Source organism: Dendropsophus ebraccatus, chromosome 15 (assembly GCF_027789765.1).
Source record: "Dendropsophus ebraccatus isolate aDenEbr1 chromosome 15, aDenEbr1.pat, whole genome shotgun sequence".
NCBI lineage: Eukaryota > Metazoa > Chordata > Amphibia > Anura > Hylidae > Dendropsophus > Dendropsophus ebraccatus.
Window position 1 is genome coordinate 49,119,479 of NC_091468.1, and position 12,313 is coordinate 49,131,791.

Here is a 12,313-nt window from a genome sequence, read left to right on the forward strand (position 1 = left end):
CTAGGTGAAATTATTTCCTTACCATTGTGCCGCTCTCCATTTGGTAAAAAAAAGATTTAGAGGAACTTTTTTATGTCACCCTATGACATGAAGTTCAGGAGATAAAATTTAAAGGGGCTGTCTGGCAATGAAACCTACATCAACATCAGTTGGTAGATAGTTTTTTAATTCTTTAGTTTTGCTGTTTTTTGCAAAATGTTGTTTTCACTAGCCTAACTTTCTGTCTGGTTTACATCCTGTAATAGACTTCCTGTTCCTGTGTACACTCTAGCTGGGAATTTAGCCAACTCTTTATCCCTCCTTTTTGATTATAATCCCTCTATCTCCCCACTGCATAGTGAAAGTGACATAGATATGGCTGAATTCCCTTCTAGAGTGTACACAGGAAGAGGAAGTCCATTATAGAAACCAAACCAGAGTGTCAGGAATGTGCAGTAACCTGGTGTGAACTGGGCCTGTTTTTACTTTTATGTGCCACACCCACTTGCTTCTCAGCTTCCTGGCAATACGGGAGTTAAACTGATCACTGGGAGACTTGATTATGCAGCTGAGTAGGTCTTTAGACTGACTGGTTTCTCTACCTGTCTGGAACCTGGAAGATCAGAGCGCCGGTCCAATGAGGATCCAGACTGGGCTGTTGGCCAGCATAAAAGAAAGCTGAGGCCATCTCTCAGCGCTGACTATTAAGTTTCATACCCTGGTCCCAGCTCCCCCTGTCTATTCCTGTGATCCCCGTCCTAACTCCCTCTGCTTGCTCGACTTTGTTACCTGACCTCTTGCTTGACTTTTTGACTATCCGATTGTTACCTGATTTTGTACTACACTGCCCGTTTGGTTCTGACCTTGCTTATTTGACTATCCGCTATTGTGTTTGTTTGTCTGTCTTGTTCTGTGCACAAGTATCCAGCGCAGGGAATGTCTTTGTGGTTGTCCATGGCCGCCTAGGGCCAGATGAGGCAAGTAGGTAGGGACAGTTGGTGGGTTTAGCATCAGGGCTCACTATTGTGTCTTGTCCCTGCCTCCCCTGTCCTGACACAGAGGAGGAAGCTGGCCCTAATTTAAACAACAGAGCAGAAGGAGAGCTTGAAAGACTACAAGAAGGCAGTAAAATAACTTTATTTACTTAAATTTAAATTTGTTAGACAAAAAAGTGTCAAAAATATTTTTAACAGAGATAATTAAAAAAAAAAATTGGTATGGACCGTATGGAGGCTGGAGGCATCACCATGTTTTTGTTGGGGAATCCTCAACAGTAAAAAAATGAGAAGCTACAGGTTACACACACTCTATTATTATTGGGCGTCAAAAATAAAATCTGCATTTGCTTCCGTTCTAACAGTGCATGTTGGATGACACCATATTCCTGTGCGTGTTATATCTTCCAGACCTCCGTAAAGTAAACATGGCCAAACCATACGAATTCAATTGGCAGAAGCCTGTTCCTTCTTTCATGCAAGATGGAGCTATGTTTGACAGATATGAAGAGGTAAGAGACTAAATGGTTGATCGCTGTTACTGAGAGAAATCTGTCATGAGGACAGAAACATAAAGAGGATCCTGTCTTCTATCTATCTATCTCCTATTATCTATCTATCTATCTATCTATCTATCTCCTATCTATCTATTACTAATCTATTTATCTATCTATCTATTACTAATCTATTTATCTATCTATTTCCTATCTATCTATCTATCTATCTATCTATCTATCTATCTATCTATCTATCTATCTTTCTATCATCTATCTATCTATTATGTATCTATATCCGATCTATCTATCTATCTATCTATCTATCTATCTATCTATGTATCTATTTATCTATCTATCTATTTCCCTTCTATCTATCTATCTATCTATCTATCTATCTATCTATCTATCTATCATCTATCTATCTCCTATTATCTATCTATCTCCTATCTATCTATCTATCTATCTATCTATCTATCTATCTATCTATCATCTATCTATCTATCTATCTATCTCCTATCTATCTATCTATCATCTATCTATCTCCTATCTATCTATCTATCTATCTATCTATCTATCTCCTATCTATCTATCTATCTATCTTTCTCCTATCTATCTATCTATCTATCTATCTATCTATCTATCTATCCATCTATCTATCTATTATCTATTATCTATCTATCTATCTATCTATCTATCTATTATCTATCATCTATCTATCTATCTATCTGTATGTCTGTCTATCTATCTATCTATTATCTATCATCTATCTGTCATCTATCTATCTATCTATCTATCTATCTATCTATCTATTATCTATCATCTATTATCTATCTATCTATCCATCTATCTATCTATCTATCTATCTATCTATCTATCTATCTATCTCCTATCTCCTATCTATCTATCTATCTATCTATCTATCTATCTATCTATCTATCATCTATCTCCTATCTATCTATCTATCTATCTATCTATCTATCTATCTATCTATCTCCTATCTATCTATCTATCTATCTATAATTTTACTAAGGTTTCTTCTATGTTTATTTCAGGAATCATTTGTATTTGAACCAAATTGTCTCTTTAAAGTGGACGAGTTTGGCTTCTTTCTCACATGGAAAAGTGAAGGAAAGGTACGTAGTAGTAATAACATGTTTTCACGAAAAAAGGACGCCCTCCTAAAATACGGCCCCCCCCAACTACCCTACCAACTAGCCTAAAGTAAAGCATCTCCCCAAAAATAAGGCACCCCTACGCTAAACTAGTGCACCCCCGAAAGTAAGGCATCCCCCTGAAAATAAGGAACCCCTACTCTAAACTAGGGCACCCCCCGAAATTAAGGCCCCCGTTGCCACCCGCTGCAACCCAGGACTCACCTAATCCCCTGGTGGACCTCTGAAGCTGGCACCACAGACAGCCTGGTCCATGGTCCCCACGTCCTCCGAATGTCCCAAAATGGCTGCTCCTAAATCCCAGCCTTGCTCTATAGGATAGCCAAAACCCATTGCAACCCAGGTCATATCCATTCACAAAGACTTGTCAACTAGCAAATTCAACAGGGAGTGGGAACTCTGATACTATAGAGTACAGGTATAGAAACCCAACTGAAATAGAGGCTTATCTACCTTTGGCAATTCCTACTTGTTAGAAGTGTACCTTAAAAATTAGTAAATTGTAAGGTGTCAGCTGTGATCTGTAGGAAACCTGTATTAAAGGGATTATCCAGTGCTACAAAAACATGGCTACGTTACCCCCCTCTCTCTTGTCTCCAGTTTGGGTGGGGTTTCAAGCTCAGTTCCATTGAAGTAAATTGATCTTAATTGCAAACTTCACCTGAACTGGCAGTTCCTATGTAAATCAATGGGTCGTCTGTGTATTGCAGGACAGGACTTTTGGATAAAAAAAGTCCTCTCTGGCCAAGAATTTGGGTCACCCACTCTATTAACTAAAAGTTCCTTAACACAGTACATGAAAAGGTTTTTTTTCTTCAAATCAAATAGCATGAGAAAGTGCCAGAGATTTGTGATTTATGTCTATTAATAAACCTCCAGTCTTCCAGTACTTATCAGCTGCTGTATGTCCTGCAGGAAGTGGTATTTTTTCCAGTCTGGAGAGCAGGTAAGGTTTTCTATGGGGATTTGCTACTACTTTGGACAGTTCCTGACATGGACAGAGGACAGGGGGCATCAAAGAGCACTGTGTCAGGCTATGTTCACACAACGTAAAAAGTACAGCCGTTGTTGGCATCGGCAACAACTGCCGTACTTTGTACGCTGAAGAACATTGCCTTATCTTCTATGGGATCCCGGCCGGAGCGTATACACATAGTATAGGTTCCGGCCGGGATCCCAAGCGGCGCCGCAAAGAACTGACATGTCAGTTTTCTGCGGCCGCAAATCAGTGAGTTGCGGCCACAGAAAGCTCTGTCAGTTCACACAATGAAGCAATCGGCTCCGTCCGCTTGCTTCATTGTGTGCTATAAGAGTTCTGATGCGGACGCGCGCTGATGTGCCAGCATCAGAACATTGCGGCCAGAAAGATCATCCGGCCGCTACTGCAGTACCATCCGGCATGATCTTTGCAGAGACCGGCCATCTGCAGGAAATAAAACACTTCCTGCAGTACATGCAGCAACTGATAAGTACTGGAAGACTTTTTTTTTATAGAAGTAAATTACAAATCTCTGCCACTTTCTGGCAGCAGTTGATTTGAAAGAAAAAAAAAAGGTGAACAACCCCTTCAACTAGACAACGTCTTTGATATCTATGTGCCCATGTAGTCAGGGCATTTGTATAAACATGTTTTATTCTCAATGCTTTGATTTTCTTCAAGCCGCCTTATTGTTTTCCTTTACAGGAAGGCCAGGTCTTGGAATGCTCTCTAATCAACAGTATACGCTATGGCATGGTACCAAAGGTAATGTCATCTGATCTGTTTTTTTCTTGTACAATAACACCTTCCTTTGCCATGTTGTGTCGGTTTAATTAACTCGGGAAAGGTTATCTCATTTGGAGCTTTTCTATTTTCCCTTTATTATGTGTGAACATTCTAGATAAAAAATCCTTTTAGATTTTTTTTTTTTTTTTTTACGGCCAAATAAGACATTAAAGAAGAGGAGATCCAGCTCAGCAGAAAGCTGATAATTCCTAAGAACGGCAAATGACATCAGACCGTAAGCGACCTTATAATAATGAGCGTGAAATGTTAGATACTAAATGTCATAAAGAACCATTGTACTAGATGTGTAGATGCCACCTAAAATCGCTCTACGGAAAAGAAGATAATTTCATCTGGAAAATTGGAGATAAAGGAAAATTTAAGTAATGGAAAAAAGTTTTTTTTTTTATGATTGCATCCATTGGTAACATGAGGCAGTAAGAAGGGGCAAGAGGGCATTAGGATATGGCACAGAAATGGAGGTTTAGCAAGTCGTTTTGTGGGTGCAGAGGCATCGAATCTTTTTCATCCTACTGATTCCAATTATGCCGGCTGTATAGTAAAAAGAATAAATAAACAAATTTAATTTTTTTAAAAATAAATAAATTAAATTTATATATATATATATATATATTCATATATATATATATATATATATATATATATATATATTCATATATATATATATATATATATATATACTCATATATATATATATATATATATATATATATATATATATATTCAGAAAGTAAGTGGATCTGTGAAATGAAATGAAAAATGGAATCTGATTGGTTGCTAGGGACAGCTGAGCCAGTTTCACTTTGTGTACTGTAGTAACTGTGTTTGTTTTACTTACCAAAAAATTTCTCTATTTCGGTGATTTTATCTGTAAATGTTGCTAATTCTTGTTACTGACTCTCCTTAGGGAGAGCCAGCTGTGGGCAATGATCCCTGGGAAACAAAATATGCAAATTAGCTCTCCATAAGCTTTCATTTTAGATGGGCTGAATAAGGCACGATAACTAGCCCCAGTTTTAAAGATTGGTGCTAATTTAGTGAACCTTTAGGGCCCATTCACACTACAGAATCGGCGTTGAAATTCCATGCGGAAACACCTCACCCCACCCGCAGCATGGACTTGGTCCCGAATCCTGCCTGTCAGTTCTTTGAGCGGAGAGGCAAGGAGAGCGAGAGGCGCTGTGAAATAAGAGAAACTCATTGGTAACAGCATTGTTCCGGAACTGAAATCTAGAAGTGCAATCCTATTGGTTGTCGCCTTTGAGTTGGCTTTTACATGCCGTTTATATAAATATAGCTGGTAAAGGGGTTATCCAAGATTAGATCAAGGTTTTCTTGCAAAAACAGCACCACCTCTGTCCTCAGGTTGTTTGTGGTATTACAATCCAGCTCCGCTCCCCTCATATTGAGCTGCAAAGTCACACCCGAACTGAGGACAAAATTGGTGCTGTTTCTAGAAGAAAGCAGAGATGCTTTTCTAAGCCTGGATAACTCCTTTAAGAAGTCTAATGTATATATTAATAAAAATGTTATGATATTTCTCCTCCGGTTTAGGATCCGAAAATACTGTCTGCACTGGAGTCTGTGGGAAAAGCCGAAAATGAACTAGAAGGCCGGGTAGTGTGTGTCTGTTCTGGTACAGACCTGGTGAACATCAACTTCACATACATGGTAGCAGAGAGCGTCGACGTAGCTAAGGTATTCCGCAGTTAAACACTGCTTATATTACTACTATGTTTCTGTGGCTGCTCTAATCTTCCCGTCAATTTCTACATGACTTATCTTGGCTTGGCATAAACCGAATACTACAGTAGCAATAAACCACAAAGAACAACAAACGTAGAGTTTGTCAAGTTAGTTATATAGTCATAACGCAAGGGAAAGTGAAGCGTCTTCCTGATGGCAAATAGTTTTTCTTGAAACAGAAAGATTTTTCTACCAGTAGTTATCATATCATCTGGGTATAGCGTTCAGGACCCTCATCTGTCAGCCAGAAGGGAGAGCGGTTACTGGACACGGCTTATCTGTGCATAGATGGATTATTGGTTTCAGTGGGCACTGTGTAATACTTCATTTTCTCAATGGTGGTGCCGCCGGAGAATTGAGCACTTGCTGCCTGGTAACCAGGGACGGCTCCAGGTTTTTGTGGGCCCTTGGGCAACAGAGCCTCAGTGGGCCCCTCATCTATCTACCATGCACCCATCATCCACACACTATGCACAATCACTTGATACACCACTAACATATACAAACACACATTACTGACACAGACACTGACTGACTGACACTGACTAACTGACACTGACTGACTGACACACACTGACTGACAGAGACACTGACAGCACTTAAAGCTCAGTCTTCTCCCTCTCTCTCTCTGGTCGGCTGCTCTTCACACTGTAAGGTTGAGGACCTTCCAGTCATGTGATCAGGTCCTTCACCCTTTTTTTTTCTCTATGTGCAGGTGCTGCCTCTGTGTCTTCTGATGTTCAGCACTCACTACAGTGAGCAGACTGAACATTAGAACACCAGGCCCTTCTCCCTCTCTGGGCCCCTAAAGGCAATGTGGGCCCCAGCACTTGCCCAGGTAAGCCCTGTGCTCATGCCGGCCCTGCTGGTAACCCCACAGCTTTGGCTGGGTTTACACTAAGTTTTTGCTATTCGTTTTTTTTTTTTTTATCCGTTTTTTTGCATAAAACAGGTGAAAAAACGGATAAAAAAATGCACGCATTGATGTGCATCCGCGTTGATCCGTTTTTCCATTGACTTCTATTATAAAAAGAAAGTACACAAAAACGTAGTCAACCTCCGTTTTGAACCCTTTTTTTTTTAAATAATAACGTCAATGGATCAAAACGGATAAACACAAATGCATCCATTTTTTCATTCATTTTTCATCCGTTTTTTGCAAATAAAAGGATGAAAAAAACATTGCAAAACGTAGTGCAAACCCAGCCTTATACTTTATTTTTACTTAAATACTCAAAAATGAAACGCTCGAAACCACGCCCCATTGACTTTCCAATAGCCTTGCGATGTTTCCGGGATTACCTGCAACATCTCACAGGTATTGGTTAAAAAATGTGGGCGTTGTTTTGACTGAATTTAGAGCCCAATCTGACCACGAATGTGGAAACACAGACTTAAAGGGGTTTGCTTTTTTTGAATGTGGGTAAAAAAAATTGCATACACTTACCTCCCAGGTTCCTTTGCTGCCTCCCATACTCTTCATCTCTACTCTCTGGTGTACGGTTGGATCCAGGTATTGAGAAGTGACTTTGCAGGCCCACTTAACCATTCGGTGGTAGAGACAGGACGCCACTACAGACACTGAATGTCTGAGCGCGCCTGTGATGCCATGTCTCAATACCTGGAAGTGGCCACACACCGATGACCAAAGCAGCGGAGTACAGAAGGCAGGGAGGTAAGTGTGCCCTCCTCTCTGGGCATTCTGCAAAAAGCAGTCCTGGCCCCTTTACGCTCCCGACAGTACATTTAAAATAAACATGCGTGCATCAGAATTGCTTTCAGTTCAGACTTATGGTAACTGTTAAATATCTTGTGTAAAGGCTTGATGGTACTGGTCTCCTTTTGCTTTCAGAAAACAGTAAAGTAACCATGACACTATCAAAAGAGAACTATACACATGACTGTTTCACATGATGGTAATATTGATACCCCTAGTACTGCCAAATGGCCGTGCCCAACTGTGGGTCTAATAACCTGAAGTAATAGCATCATAGATCCAAATAATGCTGTTAGTTTGAGTCATTAGACCTGGGGTTAGCTGGTTCGTTCAGCTGTACAATGGGCACAGAGTTGCAATTGGCATCCTTACTAGACTCACGTGAAAGTAGCCTTAAAGGAGAAGTCTTGGCAAATAGATTTTTTTAACTAGTGCTGGGAAGGGGGAGGAAAAAAGAAATAAAATGTTTTTACATTCCCTGCCCCAGCGCTGGTGGCCATGTACTACAACTCCGTTCCCTGGCCGTTTCCTGTTCTGAGCGGAGACCCAGGTCGGAACGTGTGTGGTCCACTCAGCCAGTCAGCAGCTGTAATTGGGTCCCACCTCGGCTGCTGACTGGCTGAGCAGTGGCATAGAGGTAGAGCAGTGGCAGAGCCGCACACGTCACGACCCGAGTCCGGCTTAGATCAGGAAATGGCTGGGGACCGGAGCGGTGGTAAGCGGCCACCAGTGCTGAAGTAAGGAAGGTAAGAACACGTTATTTCTTTTATCCTCCCCAGCACTTGTTTTAAAATAAAATCGATTTGCCTAGACTTCCCCTTTTAGGTGAACATATACTTTAAATAGCTCTTTTTCCTGTTCACCCCATATACATAAATGGCTCAGTCAGACATTCATGTGCTGTGAATATGGGAGGGGCCAGCTACTGCAATAGAAATTTAACATACCCAATCTGCCAATATCTAAGGGCTAGGGTCCATTTACACAGAAAGATTATCTGACAGATTATCTGCCAAAGAATTGAAGCCAAAGCCAGAAACAGACTATAAACAGAGATCAGGTCATAAAGGAAAGTCTGAGATTTTTTCTCTTTTCAAATCCATTCCTGGCTTTGTCTTCAAATCTTTGGCAGATAATCTGTCAAATAATCTTTGGGCTCATGCACACTGAGAAAAAGGCGAGGAATTGAAGAGGAATCCGCTCTTTAATTCTGCTTGAAATTCCTCCAGTAAAAGAATGAACAGGGCAATGTCTCATTGTGTTTAATGGAATAACCACTCTGTTGTTCACACTGCAGAATTTCCCAGCAGAATTTTCTGCCACAGATCCGCTTCGCTCCGACATGTCAATTCTTTGGGTGGATTCTGGTAGAAGAATCCTATAGAAGTCAATGGGGGCTTGAATTCTGCTCGACTTCCGCTCAAATTCTGCTCCTATTCTGCCAGAGCTGAATAGGCGAGGAATTTCAAGCAGAAAATATTCCTTAGTGTGAACATACCCGTAAGATAGAACACTTGTGATCACCATTTAAGTAATCATATTGGCCCCCGTGGTTTTCTGAAATGCAAAATTTGACTCCATTCAAAGTATATGATAGGGTATGCTCACACTGAGTAAATGTGGCGGAATATGTGTGAACATACCCATAAAAAGTATAAATCTTTTCTGTATTGTAAGAAATCTTTATATAGAGGCTGCTTGGACCACTTTTTTCTTCCCTATGCTTCTCTATGTACATTGTGTAGGGAATCACCATAGATACACTTGGTAATGTACAGTTGCTCTTACATTGAATATATTTGCTGTGTTTTATTATATTAGTATCGATCCCTACAAAGGAGCAGATTGCAAATGAAACTCAGTTCTTGTTGATTTGATTATGTTAACTAGAGAACATTTAAAAGAGAAATGAGATGGACAGCAACACTGGGATTATTAGTTTCAGCTCAACAAGAGCAATATGGGCTGACAATTGTGTCAGCTTTCCACCTCCGATTTGTCCCGATTGTAACTGGTTTATGGTGTTGGTCCTATTGAGTGATTGTGTATATGGCCAGTTGTGCACTCTATAAAATTGTGGAAATCCACCCTGTAAGATGGTAACTATGCTTAGATTAAAATAGGTGAGGAAGGGGAGGGGTACAGAAGCTTGAGTCCAGTCAAAATTATTAGAGATGAACGAACCACGAGCACGCTCTGGTGGCTGAAAAAGTTGGATTACATGCAAAGGCTGCCTGGAAAACATGGATACAGACAAAGGCCATAGGCTGTGTCCATGTTTTCCAGGACTCCCTAGGGTTGCATCCAGCTTCTTCAGCCACTATTAATCAAATGTTGTACGTTCAGGTCGGAGTTCACTGTGAATGTGACCCCGTTGTTGTCATGTAACAGTACAAACATTTTCCCCAAATTCCCTCCTGATTGTAGGTTCAGTGGAGACCAACTGCCAGTTCTTCCTGGAGATTGCATTTGACCTGAGCATGCCTTGCCCCATATAAGTGTAGCCCACCTATAAGACCTATCCCCTATTCCCAGGATAGGAAATGAGTGATTGCAGGAGATGTTATCACTGTGACTTTGACAACCGGGTCCTAAAGAACCTGTCAGGATGGAGTTAAGGTTGTGTGTGTACACTGTCACTTCATGCCTTGTCTGTGGGGGTTAGGGGAGATACCCAAGCTCTGTCGGCCATCTTTACCATTCCTATAGACCGTGAATGGAGTGGGGGTATGCACACGTGACCCCTGCTCCATTCCGATAGGAGGGAGGTTGTGGACCTTCATTTCTGAGATTCTAGGGGATCTCCGTGATCATACTATTATTCCCCAGCCTCTGAATGGTGAATAATAATCGTGGGATAATGCACTTCACTTTATGGTTCATGGAAGTATGACCCCCTATTGAAACTAAAGAAGATGAAGTGGTATGAGGATTCAGCACTGCAGTCCCATCACTGATTTTCCCAGTAGAGGGGTGCTCTATGCCCCCCAGCTGTACAGGAAACCTCTATGCCACCCAGCTGTGCAGGCTACCTCTATGCCACCCAGCTTCACAGGAAACCTCTATGCCCCCCAGCTGTGCAGGAAACCTCTATGCCACCCGGCTGTACAGGGAACCTCTATGCCACTCAGCTTCACAGGAAACCTCTGTGCCCCCCAGCTGTGCAGGAAACCTCTGTGCCCCCCAGCTGTACAGGAAACCTCTGTGCCCCCCAGCTGTACAGGAAACCTCTATGCCACCCAGCTGTGCAGGGAACCTCTATGCCACCCAGCTGTGCAGGCTACCTCTATGCCATCCAGCTGTGCAGGCTACCTCTATGCCCCCCAGCTGTGCAGGAAACCTCTATGCCACCCAGTTGTACAGGGAACCTCTATGCCCCCCAGCTGTACAGGGAACCTCTATGCCCCCCAGCTGTACAGGAAACCTCTATGCCACCCAGCTGTGCAGGCTACCTCTATGCCACCCGGCTGTACAGGGAACCTCTATGCCCCCCAGCTGTACAGGAAACCTCTATGCCACCCAGCTGTGCAGGCTACCTCTATGCCACCCGGCTGTACAGGGAACCTCTATGCCATCCAGCTTCACAGGAAACCTCTATGCCCCCCAGCTGTACAGGGAACCTCTTTGTCACCCAGCTGTACAAGGATACTCTATGCCACCCAGCTTTACTGGGAACCTCTATGCCACCTGGCTGTACAGGGAACTTTTATGCCTCCCAGTTGTGCAGGCTACCTTTTTGCCACCCAGCTGTACAGGGAACCTCTATACCACTCGGCTATACAGAGAACCTCTATGCCACCCAGCTATACAGAGAACCTCTATGCCACCCGGCTATACAGAGAACCTCTATGCCACCCGGCTGTACAGGGAACCTCTATGCCACCTGGCTTTACAGGGAACCACTATGCCCCTCCCAGCTGTGCAGGGAACCTCTTTGCCCCCCCCCCCCTCCCCCCCCATCTGTGCAGGGAACCTCTATGCCACCCAGCTGTACATGCAACCTCTATGCCCCTAGCTGTGTAGGGAACCTCTTTGCCAGCCAGCTGTACAGATAACCCTTTATGCCATGTGTTTGTACAGGGAACCTCTATGCCCCCCAGCTGTGCAGGGAACCTCTATGCCGCCCGGCTGTACAGATAACCTATATGCCACCTGGCTGTACAGGGAGCCTCTATGCAACCCGACTGTACAGGGAACTTCTTTGTCACCCAGCTGTACAAGAATGCTCTATGCCACCCGGCTGTACTGGGAACCTCTATGCCACCTGGCTTTACAGGGAACTTCTATGCCCACCAGCTGTGCAGGCTACCTCTTTGCCACCCAGCTGTACAGGAAACCTCTATGCCACCCGGCTGCACAGGGAACCTCTATGCCACCTGGCTCTGCAGGGAACCTCTATGCCACCTGATTGTGCAGGGAAC

The 12,313-nt window shown here is 42.7% G+C and overlaps 1 protein-coding gene across 5 annotated transcripts in view; it reads left to right on the top strand.

Annotated features, from left to right (window-relative positions):
* Nucleotides 1–12,313, top strand: part of PLCB4 (phospholipase C beta 4) — a 271,807-nt gene that overhangs the window by 150,433 nt on the left and 109,061 nt on the right. For all 5 annotated transcript variants that reach the window (XM_069955430.1, XM_069955434.1, XM_069955433.1 and 2 more), the window contains 4 exons: nt 1,386–1,486; nt 2,524–2,604; nt 4,328–4,387; nt 5,984–6,127. In XM_069955430.1, the coding sequence (XP_069811531.1) occupies nt 1,403–1,486; nt 2,524–2,604; nt 4,328–4,387; nt 5,984–6,127 (369 nt within the window). In that variant the 5' untranslated portion in view covers nt 1,386–1,402. The remainder of the gene's footprint in view (nt 1–1,385; nt 1,487–2,523; nt 2,605–4,327; nt 4,388–5,983; nt 6,128–12,313) is intronic.